This window comes from Octopus bimaculoides, chromosome 4 (genome assembly GCF_046866305.1).
Source record: "Octopus bimaculoides isolate indiv1 chromosome 4, ASM4686630v1, whole genome shotgun sequence".
Taxonomy (NCBI): Eukaryota; Metazoa; Mollusca; class Cephalopoda; order Octopoda; family Octopodidae; genus Octopus; species Octopus bimaculoides.
The window spans coordinates 19,220,713-19,241,480 of NC_142931.1; the positions used below are offsets into that span (position 1 = coordinate 19,220,713).

Consider the following 20,768-nt stretch of genomic DNA (forward strand, 5'->3'; position numbering starts at 1 on the left):
GTTTCTTATTTCTTTACTGCCTACAAGGGGCTAAACATAGAGGGGACAAACAAGGACAAACAAAGGGGTTAAGCCGATTACATCGACCCCAGTGCGTAACTGGTACTTAATTTATCGACCCCCGAAAGGATGAAAGGCAAAGTCGACCTCGGCAGAATTTGAACTCAGAACGTAATGGTAGATGAAATAGCGCTAAGCATTATCGCCCGGTGTGCTAATGTTTCTGCCAGCTCGCTGCCTTGTTGTGGCATAGTTTCTATGGATGGATTCCCTTCCTAATGCCAGCCACTTAACAGAGTGTGCTGGGTACTTCTTACGTGTCACCATCACAGATGCATTTACGCAGCACTGGCACGGGTGCTTTTTACGTGCCACTGGCACCTGAAAGGACAAACCTATATGTGTGAAGACAACGATTTTACTTAGCTTGACATGTCTTATCAAGTACAGCAAATTGCCACATCTCCTGGTCCCTTGTCATTTCCCCAGTGAGACCCAATGTCTGAAGACCCTTTTTCACCCGTTTATCCTATGTCTTCTTGGGTCTACCCCTTCCATGTGATTATAATGCATTCTACTATAGGTATAAAGCCTGAAATTTTAAGGGAGGGATATAGTCAATTACTTTGACCACAGTGCTCAATTGGTATTTATTTTATCAACCCTGAAAGGCAAAATTGACCCTGGCAGTATTTGAACTCTGCATGTAAAGATGGACGAAATGATACTAAATATTTTTCCCAGCATGCTAATGATTCTGCCAGGTCGTCACCTTCGTGTGTAGTTATAATAAAAATAAAATAATTAGCCAATACTTTTTGCAGAGAAAATATTTATAATACATTTATAAAAGTGGTGACTGACTTTGAACTCTGGATGGGTGGATGAACAGACACCCACATTATAGAAAAAATTTTCAGAAGTGCACTACTTCTGTAATATGGGAGTTACGTGCTTCCATCACACCCATATGCGTGAATATGTATGCGTCATATTCTTTAAAGTTAGAAAATAAAATGGAAATAGTGATATTATTTGGCAATCTTCAGGCATCTCACCTGTTTTTAGGCATCTCACCTTGTTTTTGTTCCTATTCCTTTCTTGTTTTTTTTTGTTAAAAAAAATTCTTCAGTTACTTTTGTTTCAACAATGGAGATTACGTGAATAGGATCAGAGACGTTTTGCCCCACGCAGAAACTGTAGAGGCTACTCAGAAGTTTTGCAAGCCTGGAAACCTTTCCGTATTGTCAGCAGTATCCCAGGGTCACAAGCGTTTCGTCCCTTAATCTGTATGCTACACTACACAAGCAAAGACGTAGAAGCTAATGAAAATAACTTTTCAAATTTTTAATCCACTTCATTCCCAATTTTTTTCTTTTAATTTTTCGAATATACCGTAAATCCTCGAGTATAATCTGCACTTTTTCCCCAAAATTTAAAGGTCAAAATTTCTAGTGCGTACTATATACGAGGTTAAAAATGAAAAACATTTTCTAAGTGATAAATATGTAAAGGCAATTTACTTAATATTTATTTTTCACTGATGTTATTACTGTTATTTCTTTATTTTCTGCAAACAAAGTGCACAAAAAAGCTACACGTTTGCATTATGTTATATATACAATAATAATAAAGGACATTACCGTATATACGTTTACAAACCAAGGACGTTATATAGACCTCGTTGACTCAAGTTAGAGAAGGGGTGCTAAAAATCTCCTGCGTATTATACTCAAGGGCAGACTGTACTCGAGGATTTACGGTATATATATTTTTTAACTTCACGTTTAAAAATACGAAGATTTCAATACTGAAATGAATTCTTTTTTTTTTTAAATCCCAATTGCTTATATTTTCTTTATTCAATTATATTCTCTTTTGTCAATGTAATGTTTCTTTTTGTTTGATCTATCATAAAATTTGTAGCACCCTTGAACACAATCAGCTCTGGGTCATATTGACCTGTCACGGTTTCCAATTTATTTAATTTCATTTTATTGTCATCTCTTCGGGCCAAAGGAAAATAATTAAAATACGTTACGCTATTGTTATTTAGCCACAAACCATCCCTGATTGAAGAAATTTATGCTCAAAGGTATTCTAACATTGACCACCACCGCTTTTTAGGAGTATCTGGGATTACATTATTATATTTTCTTTTAACTTTAATAGGATTTGAAGAAATATGCCTGCTATTTCTACCAGCTCTAACGACTGTGTAGAAGCTCATCTCGTTACTAGGCAAAACTTGAAAACCCAGCCTCGTCTGCATTTTTTTTTAATCAATTAGTTTCTGTCTTCACTGAACTAATTTAAGTTAACACGTTTAACTATTGAAAATAATGTCGAGCAAATTTTATCAACACAGGAATACAGAAGACCTAAACAAGATACACCACTATTTTAATTATCGTTAGAACATTGTTCAATTTACAATCAATCAGCTTGGTCTTGATCAGGCTTCTGATTAATTCCAACTGTAACCTTCCCATCTTTTCCCCCATGAGCTGGAGGATTGCCGTGGCATCAATTTCTAAGGCAGTGAGGTATGATTTGGTGGAGATTCGACAAGAGTTTCAATAGCTCAATGGACAAAAGTAGATTTGCTTTCCTTCGGCTCTTACATCCTCAGCAGAGAAAAGATCTGACAGTTTCTGGAAAATGGTTTATTCCAACCCATTTAAAAGACAAGGACTAAAAAATGACATAACGAAAATAATTTCATGTGACATCTGAAAAGAATTTATTATCGACTTGAGTGACGTTTAAAAACAGTAAATTTCCACCAGACCTAATCCACAAACCTGGTTTCGATTCTCAGTTAGAATTATGAGCAGATAACTGTCCAAAGTGCCCATGCCTTAAAACAGTGAACCGTTCTTTATGAGAACGGAAATAAGCCACGAGAGAAGGAGTCCCGTTTTGGTAACCAGTTGTAGATATTTCCATTCACTTACCCACTAATTAATCTTCGTGAAAACATATACCGTAATATTTCATTTATAGTTTTTAATTATCTACTCCCAGTTCCTGAAGGACACATATACATACATATAAAATATTTGATTTTCCAATATTGCTTACTAACCTGGTGAAAACCATGTGTGTAGGACAAAAGCCTTACGGACAAAAGCCCTATGGACAAAAGCCATACGGACAAAAGCCCCATAGTTAAAGTGTGAAAATGGATAAAACCCCACGGTTATATTTTTCGATAATTTTTTCATCTTTTTTTTTCCACATTTTACTTGTTTCAGTCATTGGACTGTCGCCATGCTGGGGCACCGCCTTGAAGAATTTTTAGTTGAATGTATCGACCTCGGACTTTTTTTCTTTCCATTTTACTTGTTATAGTTATTAGACTGCGGCCATACTGGGGCACTACCTTGAAGAATTTTTAGTCGAATGTATTGACACTAGAATTTTTTTTTCTACTTGTTGCAGTTATTAGACTGCGGTCATGCTGGGGCACTACCTTGAAGAATTTTTAGTCGAATGTATTGACACTAGAATTTTTTTTTCTACTTGTTGCAGTTATTAGACTGCGGTCATGCTGGGGCACCACCTTGAAGAATTTTTAGTCGAATGTACTGACTCCAGAATTTTTCAAATGATTTTCAACCAGCACACGAAGTTAAGCCTAGAAGGTATCTTCACATGCTAGAAACAACAGCCAGATCTCTTGAAATTTTTTTATAACCCCTTCGGTTTTCTTTATTTTCAAAAAATCTTTTTACTTGTTTCAGTCATTGGACTGCGGCCATGTTGGAGTACCAGCTTGAATTTTTGGCCACAGAAAAGTCAGCATTTTAGAATATATATTTAAAATCTTTTGTTTCCTTCTCTCTGCACTTATAGATTAATGAGAACAAGTTGACCTTTTAAACTTTCTCTGGCTGTTGAAGGTCTAACAGAAGGCTGGTCGTTCAAACGTACTTCTTATCGAAGTAGTTGTATGCTGTCAACTTAATGTGACAGTCCCATGAAGGGAATGATACTACTGTTGTTTAGCCTTAGGAAGCTGCACCGCTTCCTGTCGGCCTTGACGCATTTCCTGTGTCCTTATGTTTACAAGGGGGAGACAAGCACCTCCACCCAGCTAAGCCTGCATCCAGAGACATGTTTCTGAGTCTTTGCTCGTCATCAGTCTGGAGTAGCATGACCTGCTAGTTGAAGATGCCTGTCTTCCCCCTTGTAAACATAAGGACACAGGAAATGTGTCAAGGCCGACAGGAAGCAGTGCAGCTTCCTAGGTCTAAACAACAGTAGTATTATTCCCTTCATGGGACTGTCACATTAAGTTGACAGCATACAACTACTTCAACGTATCACTACTGCATAAATCTTTCTGAGAGATTTAGAAATGTATTATTTCGTACTTCTTATCGTTTGCCTAAATAGGGAGATGAGTGTTTCTCCATAAAAATGACAATTTCTGGTTTTTGTGAAGAAAAAACATGTCAGAGACGTGTTATATTTACTTTCATTTTGTGTGTATATATAATCATTCAAACGTACTTCTTATCGTTTTTATGTTGCTACACATTTCTTGAAGTAAATGCTTTCCCTTTTGCTAGAATTCAGACAATACGTACATTAAGTAGTAAAGAATCTTGTATTCTGTTATTCTATTATTGATGTTAAAGGTTGAATTTATTTTCATTTTCAAACTTTAGAATTATTTTAAAAATGATGAAAATAACTGGAACACACAGAAATTACCATTGTAAGGGACATAGATGTTTTGACACTGTTTTTCAATTGAATTAGTTTTGTTTACTTAAAAATCGGCATTTTGGAAAATAATTTTTTTTTTACAACCACAATTTCCGTTTTTGTTTATATGAAATTATTTAAAAAAAAATTGTAAGATTTGGCTGTTATTTCTAACATGTGGAGAGACCTGCTAGGCTTAACTTCACGCGCTGGTTCAAAATCACCATAAAAGATTCTGGGGTCGAGACATTCGACTAAAAATTCTTCAAGGTGGTGCCCCAGCATGGCCGCAGTCCAGTGACAGAAACAAGTAAAACGATTTTTTGAAAATAAAAAAAAGCGAAGAATAACCAAAAAGCATAACCGAGGCGAGGTTATAAAAAAAATTTCAAGAGATTTGGCTGTTATTTCCAGCTTGTCGAGAGACCTAGGTTTAACTTCATACGCTGGTTGAAAATCATCTAAAAAAATTCTGGAGTCGATACAATCAACTATAAATTCCTCATGGTAGTGTCCCAGCATGGCTGCAGTCTAATGACTGCAACAAGTAAAAAGAAAAGCAAATATGAAGCTTAAAAGATTTTCTGGGTCCCAAACAGCATCTAGAAATTCTTTAAGGTCGTGACCCAGCATGGCCGGCCGCACTCTAATAACTGCAACAAGTAAAAAAAAAATTCTGGAGTTGATACATTCAACTAAAAACTCTAAAAACGAAAAAATAACCGAAAAGTATAACCGTGGGGCTTTTGTCCTAAGGGATTTTTGTCCGAGGGGCTTTTGTTTGGACCCCGAAAATCACACAACCGAACTGGAGTTTCTGAGACTATTATAGCCATCAAAAACGGATATTCTTTCAGGATGTTTTAAAATATATGTTGTTACATTTTAAAGATCAAACTTCTCATATCTTATTGATGTAACCATCAATTATAGGAGAGTAACTTAAGAATAGCGCCTCTTTGCTATAAACCGTATTACATGTAATTTCTTTTTCGTTGATCTTATTGACATAATTAAATACATTTAATTTAGAAATTAGGAACAATTACCATAGAATATAATGTTTTAAAATAAAAGGATTGTTGAATTCTCAGCGAATTTGTTATATAATTGGTTATGAACTGTGATAGCCAAGGGATATTGCCATGCCATCGCAAAAATTGTAGGCTGGGTGTAACTATAGAGCAGCACATAACTTGCGAGCAGAACGAGAAAGTAGTCGGGTTTAATAGAAAAAAAAAATCAGAATGACTTGAGAAGAACAAGTGCCAGAATCGCTTAGAGAGTCAGACAGAATGTTTCATGGTATTTGTTCCAACTCTCAAATCCCGCTGAGCTCACTTTAGCCTTTCATTCTATCAGGAATCTATAATATATATATATATATATATATATATATATATATATATATATATATATATATATATATATATATGTGTGTGTGTGTGTGTGTGTGGCAAAACTCAAGCATAAAGATTTAAAAACCAATACTGAAGTGGGAAATCAAATAAAATACATGTGAAGATATAATAAAATATCCTCTAAAGAAAAAAACCCCAAGACACTAATGCAAGGCTGCAGATTGACGGAACTGTAAACATGTCGGACCGAATGCTTTATGATGTTGTATTCCGGTTCTCTGTTTTGATTTTAAGTCCCTGGCCAACTCGAGTGGTAAACACAACCCCTCACCCGGTGTAGGAGCGCCTGGCATCTTGTGGCTTTAGTGAAGACCATTGTGTGGTATGCATTTGGGTCAGGTCTCTGGTTTGAAGATATCTTCCTCCTTCCAGTCTCAGAGGACCTATAAAGGGTTATGAATACCACCGTCTATTCCGTCTAAAAAAAGAATTGAAGAAGCATTGAATTATATTTGAAAAAGAAGTGAAAGGGAGAGAGAGTGAGACTGCACTCGAATGGCGTGTTCACTAGAGATAGTTAATTGGCTACCATGAAATCACAGAAAAATATCCATTAGAAAGAATGCTTTGTTCTAGATTAGTAAATTGAAATTTGGGAGAAATAATTGATAATTTGTACGAATTCAAATGAAATTGTTTTTTTCAATCCTTTTGTTCCATTTTAAAATGCGATCAAATAAAATGATATGAGAGATAATAACGAAAGAAGCGCCGAAAAAAGTGAATTCAGCTACATATATTCGATTTCACCAAGAACAGTATGACGCTTATGATAAGCACAACGGCGCTCTTAAAAGTTCGGCCATTTTCATTTTTCGATACTGTTCCTGTTTCTCTAATTTGGTGAAGTTTCACTTTGGAAATAACATTTCATTATTTCATTCCGAAAATATATATATAAAACGTCATGAGTCTTCAGGTTCCTTCTGTATAACAAAGTCCGTCTCGCTTTGCATAATTATTTAAAATGAGTTTAATTTGCGTAAGTAAAGACATTGTAAAGAACTTGAATTTTTAATGGTTGGTCTTTTATTTTAATGGCTAGTCTTTTATTTTCACTTAAACTGATTTTTTTTTTCGGTTTTATTTCAATATCAAAATTAGTTTAAATATTTAAATATAATTTTATATATTTACTTCTTTCGATAAATTCCTTGCTATCCTAATTTTCAATTGGAAACTTTAAACGTCTATAACGGTTTGGGGGTTGTGAAGGAAAGAAAAAAAAAATGGCATCAGCGATTGAATGATACATCTATATGAACACCTTAGATTTTATTCTAGTAATCGTGAAATCGTTCGATATATAGCTGACGATCGAAGATATGATAGTTAATAGACGGATAAATGGATTGTTTATTTGAGAAGAGTTAACGTAAATTATAGATGACTACCATAAAATACCTATTGATACGAATAAGGGATCCATTCCAGTTGCGCTAACAGCTAATTAGTGGAATGACTGCTGTATTATTTTATATTCATTGTGATATTATTGGTACTTTTAAAAGAATGGTTAAACGGTAACACGATTTTGACATTTAAGTGTTCAGTATTTGAAGAAGTATCGTTGATATTAGCAACATGAAAGTTGTAATAAAAACGCGTGGAATGAAACGGCCGAGTTAAAAATTTAGCAATATGGCGAATCTCTAGTTTGTTGGAATTAATGAAATGAGGTTACAATTAGTAATTGTCATTAAGACACTTCAATACTCTGAGACACTTAATGGCAAAAGTTATTTTAACCGCAAAAGGTACGATGGGAGTGGTGGTGGGGTTTAAAATGCGAATTACAAGTGTTTCTGGAATGTGGAATACTATAAAATAATGGAAAGACTAATAATAATTGTAGCAGCTATCTCTCCTCTCTCAAGGAGCGGAATGAGATATTTGAAAAGTATGGATTTTCTAAACAAAAAAATATATTTTGAGCGATTTACAAGTGTTTTGCAATGTGGAATACGATAAAATGTTGAAAAATGTCAAGAAAGAGAAAAAAAATCCATTTTATTCGTAACAGCTAATCCGAAAGTCCGCCCACTTAAAAATCGATAAAAAAGATTATATAACTTTTTCATGTAAATCTTATAATATATTCGGTGGTATTTTTGAAATATATTTTCTTTAACAATGTCGTTGGCATTCGGAATCATATATTTTACTTCAATAAATTACATGTTGTGTTAAGGAGTGATATAGATGTATAAATTTAGTAGTCGTCCTTTGGCGTATACAAATACGTGTTTAATGTATCATTTATTATTTTTTTTCCCCCATACAGTCAGAAGACTCGAAATTAACTGAGAATACAACAAAGGAAGTGAAAAATGTTCCAGCCAGTCCAGTCGTTGGCGATGTAAATATATAAAATCCAATATATTTTAACTGATTCATCCAACACACACACATGCATGTAACACAATTTAGACATTTATGTCTGCAGAAGCCATTGCAGCATTTGCTAATATCAGCTTCCAACGACCCTGACAATATTGAAGTAATTACTGTTTTGTAGATGCTATTATCGCAAGGAACAAAATGCTAAGAGACATTTCGTTCGTCTTCACGTTCAAATGCTGCCGAGATCGACTTTGCCATTCATCCTTTCGGGGTTCGATAAATAAGTACCAGCTTAGCACTCGGGACAAGGTAACCAGTTCCTCCCACCCCAAAATGCTGGCCTTTTGCCAAAATTTTAAACCATTATTCTCCGTCGAAGCAATGCGGATTGAAGGCAACTTGTAGACTATACATGGTATTTTCTTCAAGGCAGCTTCAAGAAAATCTTTTTACAAAAATCGGCATTTTTGATTACCATGCAGTAATATCCAATATCAAGAGTCCAGTTTAACAGGCAAGACCACAAATTAATTACAAGTATAATGAATTTGCTTTGTTTACGTTCACCACAAATATAAAACAGAACATTACATATTACAATAAAGAATCTTGCAACATAATCACGAGGGCATTAATTGAATTATTAGCAAGACTTTTCTTTAGGCTGAGAGTAAAATTCAACTATAGATTACGTTTAACTTTGTAGAAATACCACATAAAAGTCAACAGTGTACTCATTACATATCTGGTACATGGCACAAACATCACACAGCCATACACCTAGTTTGTATGCACTAAACAAGCTTCTTCATAAATGGGAAAATAATCCATCTTTAACTCTTTGCCTGTCTTGTGTATCACACATGATACTCAGGAATATTGCTCTGATGTCCATGCATCATATATGATATATATTCCCAACTTAAAACTTATGAAATGAAGGCTTTATATCATTTCAGAATGTGTGAAATATTCTGAGAAAAGCAAACAGGGGCCAACTAAAAATTTGAAAACAAGCATGGACATTTAGGACAAACTTAAGAAAATGCTTTGGATGAGCTGCACTGGCTTGACTGACACTATCTGACATGTTTCTGCTCAGCTTCTGAGCCTCACGGCAGAACTTGGCTCAATGTGGTGCCATCATTCACAACTGTCACTCAACTTGATAGCAATTGTCTGCATATTGATGTTTCCCTGAAGCTTGGCCTCCAGAGCTGTGAGACTTGTGAATGTTACTGTGGATCTACTGTGGATTCTTTTGGCTTCCACCCACTGTCATGCCATCATAATGCTGGCTGCCTTCCACACCATGCAACCCTTAACAAAGTTATAAAGCATGGCCTAGATATTGCAGGTTTCCCTTCACAGCTCAAGCCAGTGGGGCTAGACCAAAGGAATGGTTAAAAGTCTGACAGTATGACAATTTTCATGTTCTGTGGCAGTAGGAGCCACTTCTGGGATGCCACATGCTGTGACAACTTAGTATGTTCAGCTACCAGCCCAGGCTGAAAAAAGCAAATTGTCAAGGTATCAGTCACTTTCTGACAGGTTCATAGTCAAGCCTGTAGCAGTGGAGACCTTCAGCTTTCTCGGACCATATCCCTGTTCACTACTATTGGTGTGTAGATTGCTGTCCACATGTGTGAGCCCTGCGAGTCAGAGTGGCTATTCCAGTGCATCTCCCTGTCCATTCCCCCTGGAACAACACCTTTTCCATTTTGTCTGCTTGGATCATAAGGCAGTCTGACACATTCCATCTTTAATATAGCAATGACACTGGCAGCAACAATAACAATTAAATTCAAACCAAAGAGAGACCCTCTGCATGGTTGCCTATATATCAAAATGTTATTCTACTTAATTTTACCCCTGCTACAATGGGCAATGGGATCTGCTACTTTAAACCTGGTCACTGTACATGGTAACTCCAAGTATGACTTGGTAGCATATACCTTGCTTTTGCTAATTATTTTAGGTACCTACATAGTCACAAGCAGACAGAGACACCATCTCAGCTTTCCCACTTGTAAACCAGAGAATCTCTCTCTCTCAAATATATAAATAGATGTGCTTTTAAGTTGGTTTTCTTGTATATCTAACTTATCTGTCCTATACTGTTTTCTTTTAATGTTATATTATGAAATTAAAACATTAGCCTATTTTTTTCTATACCACAGATATAATTAACAGAGCATGTTTGATCTACTGTTTTAGCGATACTTCCCTCTCTGTGTGCGTGTATGTATACATACATGTGTAAGTGCATATATATACATATGTGAGTTCTTGCAATTTGTTTGAGACACTCAAATTCCCAAATCCATTATCAACATTTTTAAACCTTTCAGAATTTTATCTGGATAAAGTAATGTTGGTGTAGGTTACTATGTCCTAACAGAATGCAGGACCAAAATAACTAGTGGAAACAACAGAAAAATTTGTAATTTATATGCCAACAGTCAAATGTTGTTTTGTTTGTGACTTGTGTATGTTATCTGTGTGTTAATCATTTATTTTTTGGGGGAAATCTGTATAGAGTAGAGGTGTTGTTTGTTAATATTTTCCTATGTAGTTTTATTCTGTGTTTGGTGATGTAGCACACTACAATTTTTCATTTTGGAAATTTTGCGTTTCAGACAACTTGTAAGAAATTCATGCCAAAACATGAAAATAAATCCTAACAAAAGCATAATTCTAGAATACAATCAGAAACATTTGCATTTGAGAGACTTTCAAGCTCTTAATTACTTCTCATGTATCCCATTAAGAATATTACTGTGGATATCTTGACAATACCCTTTATTTTTTATTTTATCCATTCCTTATCAGGTCGGAGCAGTGGGAAAGAAAAGTAAAATGAAGAAGATTGAAAGCTTGAAGATTCTGAAATCAAAGAAGGGATCTAATAGTGCAGCACATCTTGTCAGGAAATCAGAAGAAAAACCAAGTGTGGTGCACATAGAAATTAAACCAGTAAGTATAGTTCATACCAGTTCTTGAGTAACTTGAGTGAATATGTATATGAGGGACGCTGAAAAGTTCCTAGCTTTAAAGGTATTGCAAAAAGCCTGATTGGAGGCCCAACTGCCAAAGTTCTTTTGCAGGGCTTAGAAAAATTGAAAGACTGCTGCAGTAAGTGTGTGAACCTGAGAGGGGAATATCTTGTCATCATCATCATCATCATCGTTTAACGTCCGCTTTCCATGCTAGCATGGGTTGGACGATTTGACTGAGGACTGGTGAAACCGGATGGCAACACCAGGCTCCAGTCCGATTTGGCAGAGTTTCTACAGCTGGATGCCCTTCCTAACGCCAACCACTCAGAGAGTGTAGTGGGTGCTTTTACGTGTCACCCGCACGAAAACGGCCACGCTCGAAATGGTGTCTTTTATGTGCCACCCGCACAAGCCAGTCCAGGGGCACTGGCAACGATCTCGCTCGAAAATCCTACAGGAGCCAGTCAGGCGGTACTGGCAACGGCCACGCTCAAAATGGTGCATCTCATGTGCCACCCGCACAAGAACCAGTCCAGGGGCACTGGCAACGATCTTACTTGGCTTGCCGGGTCTTCTCACGCACAGCCCATTTCCAAAGGTCTCGGTCCGTAGTCATCGCCTCGGTGAGGCCCAATGTACGAAGGTCTTGCCTCACCACCTCAGCCCAGGTCTTCCTGGGCCTACCTCTTCCACGGGTTCCCTCAACTGTTAGGGTGTGGCACTTTTTCATGCAGCTATCCTCCTCCATTCTCACCACATGTCCATACCAGCGCAATCGTCTCTCTTGCACGCCACAACTGATGCTTCTAATGTTCAGCTTTTCTCTCAAGATACTTACACTCTGACGGGTATTCACATTGACATTACACATCCAACGGAGCATACTGGCTTCATTCCTTGCGAGCTTACGTATGTCCTCAGCAGTTACAGCCCATGTTTCACTGCCATGTAGCATGGTTGTTCGTACGCATGCGTCATACAGTCTGCCTTTTACTCTGAGTGAGAGTCCCTTTGTCGCCAGCAGGGGTAAGAGCTCTCTAAACTTTGCCCAGGCTATTCTTATTCTAGCAGCTACACTTTCAGCGCACCCACCCCCACTACTAACTTGGTCGCCCAGATAATCATAATTAATTGATCCTCCTGTATGTTCTTATACCCAAAGCCAGGAACTTTTCAGCACCCTTCATGTGTGTGTGTATGCATGCATCATTCTTTCTTTCCTTCCTTCCTTCCTTTAATGTCCGGTGTCCATGCTGGCATGGCTTGAGCAGTTTGACCAGAACTGGCGAGCTGCACCAGACTCCAATCTGATTTGGCATGGTTTCTACAGCTGGATGCCCTTCCTAACATCACTTTACAGAGGGTGCCAGGTGTTTTTACATGGTACCACATGGGTGCTTTTATGTGGCACCACCATGAGTGCTTTACATCACCAGCAAGATCGATACACACACACACACACACATATTATATTCAAGTACAGTCTAAACTAAGAGATTTAGTTCCATAAATTATAATGCAAAGTGAAACTGAATCTCCTCTTTTATTCTGCTCTTAGATATACACTCCATAAATTATTCAAATGTTTAAATGTATATAATACTGAAAGAAAATTGGAGGACAGATACTTGATTGGAGTTTGGGCATGCATGGATTTACATGGAATTCTGAACACTGGTCAACCATTTAACCATTATGCTATTTCATTTGAAGTTGCAATTTTTCGTTTCTTTCTTCTTTTTTTTTTGGGGGGGGGGGTTGTTCCTAAACAACACAACCATAATATCTATGGAACAGCTGATGATGGAAGTATGTTGGATTGTTGGTATGGCTGTTTTTGTATGTGTGGATATGTATATGTGGTATATTTATACACACACACATATATATATATATATATATATATATATATATATATATATATGGAGTAGATGGAACAGGGACAACTGACAAAGGGGTATACTCTTTATATTGTATGTCTTGTTTCTCTGTTTTTTTTTGTTGTTTGAAAAAAGTTCGTTTTCTGTCTTTATGTTTTCGTTTCTCATTGTGTTTAATGTTTTTTTTTTATGTCCTGTACCCATATATGCATGTATGTATACATATAGATGTAGGTATATACATATATGTATGGATATATGCATATATTTATATATTATTTATATGATATATATATATATATATCATCATCATCATCGTTTAACGCCCGCCTTCCATGCTAGCATGGGTTGGACGATTTGACTGAGGACTGGTGAAACCGGATGGCAACACCAGGCTCCAGTCTGATTTGGCAGAGTTTCTACAGCTGGATGCCCTTCCTAACGCCAACCACTCAGAGAGTGTAGTGGGTGCTTTTACGTGTCACCCGCACGAAAACGGCCACGCTCGAAATGGTGTCTTTTATGTGCCACCCGCACAAGCCAGTCCAGGGGCACTGGCAACGATCTCGCTCGAAAATCCTACGGGAGCCAGTCAGGCGGTACTGGCAACGGCCACGCTCAAAATGGTGCATCTCATGTGCCACCCGCACAAGAACCAGTCCAGGGGCACTGGCAACGATCTTACTTGGCTTGCCGGGTCTTCTCACGCACAGCACATTTCCAAAGGTCTCGGTCAATAGTCATCGCCTCGGTGAGGCCCAATGTACGAAGGTCTTGCCTCACCACCTCAGCCCAGGTCTTCCTGGGCCTACCTCTTCCATGGGTTCCCTCAACTGTTAGGGTGTGGCACTTTTTCACGCAGCTATCCTCATCCATTCTCACCACATGTCCATACCAGCGCAATCGTCTCTCTTGCACGCCACAACTGATGCTTCTAATGTTCAGCTTTTCTCTCAAGATACTTACACTCTGACGGGTATTCACATTGACATTACACATCCAACGGAGCATACTGGCTTCATTCCTTGCGAGCTTACGTATGTCCTCAGCAGTTACAGCCCATGTTTCACTGCCATGTAGCATGGTTGTTCGTACGCATGCGTCATACAGTCTGCCTTTTACTCTGAGTGAGAGTCCCTTTGTCGCCAGCAGGGGTAAGAGCTCTCTAAACTTTGCCCAGGCTATTCTTATTCTAGCAGCTATATATATATATATATATATAATGTGTGTGTGTGTGTAATGTGTAACCATTTTACATCTACTTTCCATTTGCTGAATAAGTCATCATAACCTGAGTCTTTATTTGAAGTTAATGGCTTTCTAGAGTGAGTCAGGGACCATGTTTCACCGGTGCATCTCATTCTGGTATGAATTCTACTGCTGGATGCTCTTCCTAATGCCAACAACTTAACACATTTTACTATGTATATTTTATTGGGATACTGGTAGTACTAGTGAGGTTGACTTTGGTCCTGCAAGACAAAGAATCCTCACTCCTCAATGATGTCAATGTTAATTCAAGGTAACATGACAACAAGAGAAGATGATGACAGGGAAACTGGAACGAGAGAGTGAAAAGGAGAGAGTATGGTGTGACAAAAGTGTAATAAAATAGAGAGTAATCAAAGAGAGTCAGTGGTGGCTGCTGCATGTTGTTTGAATAGAAACACAGGATGGGTGCTGTGACAGTGAAAGGAAACAGATAATTTTATAAGAGAGGAAGTAAAGTGATGGAAGGAGAAAGTTTAATGTATGTCAACAAGGAAGTAGTGAGGACATAGTACAAGAGAAAGAGGGTAATAAAAATGACTGGGGGAGAGAGAGAGGGTTGTGGAGTTGGGTGAGTGTAAAAGAGGGCAAGGCACCTAGTGGTGAGAGTGATGGGTAGCTGTACAGAAGATTTTTGCTGGTGGTATTGAATACAGATATATCTGAAATGTCATCCCTCATTTCACAGGCAGTATGGTACAGTGCGGATGAGTGGTAGCTGAGAAGAGAAAAAGAGAGGTAGGACAATAAATGGGGATGTAATGAGAGAGGGACCCAACTGTTGGTAATATTGCATACACACTCACACACATATACATGCAACTGTCAATTCTTTGGGGGTTTTTTTTATGGAGTTTCAGTTACTGGGCTGTGGTCATGCTAGGAGTGTGCCTTTCAACATTTTAGAAGTACTAAGCCCGGTTCACATTTTATCAGTCTCTTTAAAATGATTGAATTACTCTTGTTTCTCTCCAGATATTTATACCTATATACACAAACACAGTCAGTTGGTGTAAAAAATAATTATATTAGTATTTATTGATACCACTCAGGATTGAAACCTAGAACTAAGTGGTTGCAAAGCAAATCTCTTATCTACCCAGTCACAACTGTGCCATTTAGCAATAAAAGTATTTTGATGGGAAAATATTAAAAAAAAAAATCTTCCATGTAAATTTTAGTCTTTTAGAAAAAAAAAAAAATTGTCTTCATTTCTCTTTTTAATCACTAGGGAAAAAACTTTGACATTTTCATAGAAAGATCTATAATGACTTAAGAATATTTCACTAAATGTTTAAAGAGTTTGTGTTAATAGGAAGATGGTTGAGAAACTGTCGTTAAGAGTGTGGCAATTAAAAGGCTCTGGAGAAAATATTTAGTGGTGTGTGTGATAAAAACTGTTTAATGGTGGTGAAGTTATGCAGAAAATATTTTTAATATTTTATTATCATAAATATAGCAAAATGATCTCAGTGCACAATGTGATATCATTATTATACCTATTACTATACCGAGTGTGCTATCTAAGCGTTATGTAGCTGTTTGTTTAATGTTTCTCCCATCTAGGATAGTTTGAATGAGAGACTGATTTGAGGTGGCATTTGAATGGTCTAATGCCCTTCCTGCCCAAATGCTTACTTTGCTCTTTTCTTTCATGTGTAGGCACAGGCATGGTTGTGTGGTTAAGAAGCTTCCTTTGCAACTGCAAGGTTTTGGGTTCAGTCCCACTGTGCAGCACCTTAAGCAAATCTTTGTTATGCTAGCCCCAGGCTAACCAATACCTTGTGAGTGAAATTTGGTTGATGGAAAACTGTGAACAATCCCACTGTTTTATATATATATATATATATATATATATATATATATATATGTATACACACACACACATACACACACACACACACACACACACACACACACACACACACACACACACACACACACACACACACACACACACACACATATACAGAGTGCAGGGAATAGACTGTTGTCTAAATTACACAAAAATGAAAATAACACTGACATCTCATTTTGGCATATATTTACCAAAATTACATAAAAATATCTTGAAATACTAAAGAGTAAATTTATTCAATAAATCGTCATTGGTTTCAACTATGGCCTCCTGAGAACTTCAGAATCTCCTGCAATTCTTCTGGACAGTCTCCTTGTTTAAGTTGATAAATGCCGCCATAATCCTTGCCTTCGGTTCATCTTTGGTGTTACAAAGAATTTTGTTGACCCACACATAATAATCAAGTGGGGTTGTAGTCTGGGGAGTTAGGTGGCCAGATGTTAGGGTTGATGTGGTTGCAGAAATTGTCTGACAGCCATGACTGGGTTCTCCTGCTTGTGTGGCATGATGCAGAGTCCTGTTGCCAGACAATAGGGTTTTCCAGGTACTCGATGTAGGCCTCCATATTGACTCTGAAGCTGTATAGGAAGATGAATGGAGGCATAACATCGCCATCACTAGTGATCACTCCAAACACCATGATGTTGATTGGATGTTTGATTTTTATCACTCTTGGTACATATCCTCAGATTGACACTCATACACTCTGAAATGTGCGTATTGGAGCTTCCAGTACGGATGCCAATCAGTACAGCATGTCATTTCCAAATTTCTGGCAGAGTGAAATGCATCATGCTGTTGTTTTTCTCACAGATGGTGCCCAACTGACCCTCCTATACTGTGTAGATGACAAAATTAAAAACAAGCAATGCATATGCACGAAATTAAAAATATAAAATGGCAACTATTTACCCTGTATGTATATATATGTACTGTGTGTGTGTATGTGTGTATATATGTATGTGTATATGTATATATGTGTGTATGTAAAGCACTCATGGTGGTGCCACATAAAAGCGCCCATGTGGTACCATGTAAAAACACCTGACTCAAATACTTGCAAAAGTTTACTTACTTCAGCCCTTTACTGCTTATAGGACATAGGCCATTGACAACTTTTCTCCACTGTTCTCAATCCTTGCTCTTTCTTGCTGCACCACATCTTATATTTTCTGGAGAGAAGGCCTTCTTCTCTTATGTCTTGCTGGTTTTGAATTGTTAGCATTGTAATTTTGTTTTGCTTTGCATTTTTTTCCCCTAGATATGAGTGTTGACCCTGTACACACCATTTTTTACCTCTAGGAAGAGATAGTCCACATTAAGTCTGACCTTTATTTCTTTGGCCAGCATGGGAGGCTCTGCCAGGAGCTTGCACTCTGCTAGCATAGCTCTCAGGGTCACTGGATCACACAAATCACTTCATTAGAACAAGGACTGGATTTTTTGGTGGTTGTAACAGAGTAAAGGCATCCAAGGGTCAAGTATTGTTCAACCAAGCAACAAAATCTGGCAATTTCTGCCAGGCATTTCTCTTCACCGGCATTAAAATATCAAGGTCCTTTATACAATGTAATGGTGCCTATTTTAAAAATACCAATATAATTGTTGTTTTACTCTTCATCAGCCACAATTGATTCAACCTATATTTTAGGGAAGTATAGGACTATAGTATCTGATGTGTCCTTTCCTCATTTAAAATGCTAAGGCATAATTTTTAGCAGCTCAAGCAGCTACATAGAGGCTTCCTTGTTGGCTTGATACTAATATAGTTTGAGTAGCTGTAAAATACACAAGGTTATCTTAATATTTGCAGCTTTACATGCATTCAAAAGGTTACTGATAACGTTTTTTTCTATCTGTAGGTTATATTTGCATATGCAGAGCATTAATAATTAAAGAGAACATCGTTAGTGAGCATGAAAGATAAATGCTGAAAACTAAAACCATTGTACACAGGATTAGTGAATGTGAGGATATTTTGTTGAAGTCTGGAAATGAATCAATATTTTCTACACAGAAAGTGCAAATAGTATTCACCCAACACCTGTTGTGTAAAGCAAAAATTATTTTGAATGCTATTGCCAGTGTTATTTAGCTCCATGTCAGCTTTTATTGAGCAGACTTATGATCAAAGGCTGTTCTAGCTGTGACATCCATGTCTTTTTTGGAGACTTTGTATCTAGAACTACATTGTACCATGTCTTTCTTTCTTTTTGTTTTTTAATGGTAGTGGTTATTTAAGGGGTATTTGGTTGCTATTTTGAGTTGGTCAAGCAACTGGATGGAGGCTTTCTCCTCTCCTACTCTCTCTTCATAGAGTGTATCTTGGACAACATTATCCAATGCGTCTTGCCCTTCTCTAAAATGATAAGAATAGGTTGAGAATGGTTTAACTGCTATTTCTGGCAATTCAAGCAATTGTTATAAAATCTTCCTTAACTATAACTTTAATTTTTATGCTCTACAGCGATGTTGACTCTTCAATACATGAAGCTGTTCCTGAAATAAAACAAACTCCCTGTATTAATCAGTGCTGGTGTTAGAATTTAGAGTGGTTAAAGCTTCATCACCATCAGTTCACTTTTCCTTGCTGGCATCAGCTGGATGATTTTTCTGAGGTTTTTTGGCCCAATGCCCTTCCTGTCACCAAACCTTCTTAATCATATCTTATGACATATAGGGACATAGTGTACCTATTTAAAAAAAGTGTGGGGGGATCCTCATTGTAACAGTGATTAAAATTTCATTATCATTTTACATCTCTTTTCCATGCTGGTATAGGTTGGGCATTTTGATAGGATCCAATGTGCTACAGGACTGTGTCAAGCTCCAATGTCAGCTTTGGCTTGATTTCTACAGCTAGATGCCCTTGCTGCTAACCAATTGACAGTGCGTACTGTTTTTTTTTTTTTCATGCCATCAACACTAGTGAGGTTACCAAGTAACTTGATGATAAGAAAAGGGAAAAAAAAGCTCTCTTGACTGAGTGTTTTGGGGTGTAAATGAGAGAGAGGGAGGTAACCTTATGCCAGCTGCTGAGAGGCTAGAGTATGATAGAAAGGTGGATGGAAGTAACTACAGAAGAAAATAAGTAAACTTTTCCCCAGTTGGTTTTGAAAAAGTGTTTTTTTTCTATATGTTAACCTTTCTACATTTTATTGTGACCTTAGCTCTAGAGATATTATCTCATCTCCAGCAAGACTGAAGAATCAGCTCTGCCCTGCATTGTCTCTATTCATCTATCCACTGGCCCTAGTAATGCTGTCTCTCATTCCCTCCTTGTTCCCCAGTAAGACTAACGAAAGTCTTCTCTTCCCTGTGTAGTCTATAGATAGAAATTGTTTGGAGACTGCTTATTGATTAGATTAGAAATATCATTTATTGTTTACAGGGAAAGCATGTTGCAAGTTTCATCAGATAAGTGTCATGAAGTGAAATTGGATGATTGCTTATAAAAACACAAAATGAAATGAGCTGAGTCAGTTCAAAGTTCAACAGAAAGCATTATTGTCCTTACTATCCCCATTATCATCCTAAATGATTTGATATATGTTTGCTTTTGTTTTTGCTTTTTGTTAGCATAGTGTGCAATTTTATACAATGCAACTTAGGTGTCTTATTTCTCATGAGGTTTAATCTGCTCCAGTTGAAAAAAACAATACAGTATGACTAATAGATGTAAACATTAAAATGTGGACAACAATTACAAGATAGTAATTTACAATTTGTTCATTTTTATGGCTGAGCATCAGAACTTGTAAATATTGACAGTGTTGTAAGGAACCTTTTCTTGTATATTAGACAAGAGGTTTAAACTTATTTTGGTTTTTAAATAGTCATTAATCAAATGCAATGGATTGCATTACAATAAGTAAATGTTATGTACTATTTAGTGACACATTTTTTCATTTTAGGTTCAATTCCTGTTGGAGTTGAATGTGTCTTTTACCCATCCATCATCATCATACATCTGTTTTCCATGCCCTGCATGAGTTGAACAGCTTGACAGGAATTGGCAAACCAGAGGCTGCACCAGGTTCTATAGTTCGTTTTCGCTTGGTTTCTACAGCTGGATGCCCTTCATGATGCCAACCACTTTACAGTGTGTACTGAGTGCTTTTTACATGGCAATATCCTAATTTTTATTCAACCAAATATGTATCGTCATCAAAGTCCACGTTCTTATGCTTGCATGGATTGGATAAATTTCACCGTGTCAGATTTTCTCTGGCTTGGTGCCCTTCTTGTTGCCAATCCTCACCTGTTTACAAGCAAGAAAAAA

The 20,768-nt window shown here is 37.2% G+C and overlaps 1 protein-coding gene across 3 annotated transcripts in view; it reads left to right on the plus strand.

Moving 5' to 3' along the window:
* The window catches only part of LOC106881343 (uncharacterized), a 152,710-nt gene that overhangs the window by 110,994 nt on the left and 20,948 nt on the right, over positions 1 to 20,768 (plus strand). For all 3 annotated transcript variants that reach the window (XM_052966923.2, XM_052966924.2, XM_052966925.2), the window contains 2 exons: positions 8,422 to 8,496; positions 11,313 to 11,456. In XM_052966923.2, coding sequence (XP_052822883.2) covers positions 8,422 to 8,496; positions 11,313 to 11,456 — 219 coding nt within the window. The remainder of the gene's footprint in view (positions 1 to 8,421; positions 8,497 to 11,312; positions 11,457 to 20,768) is intronic.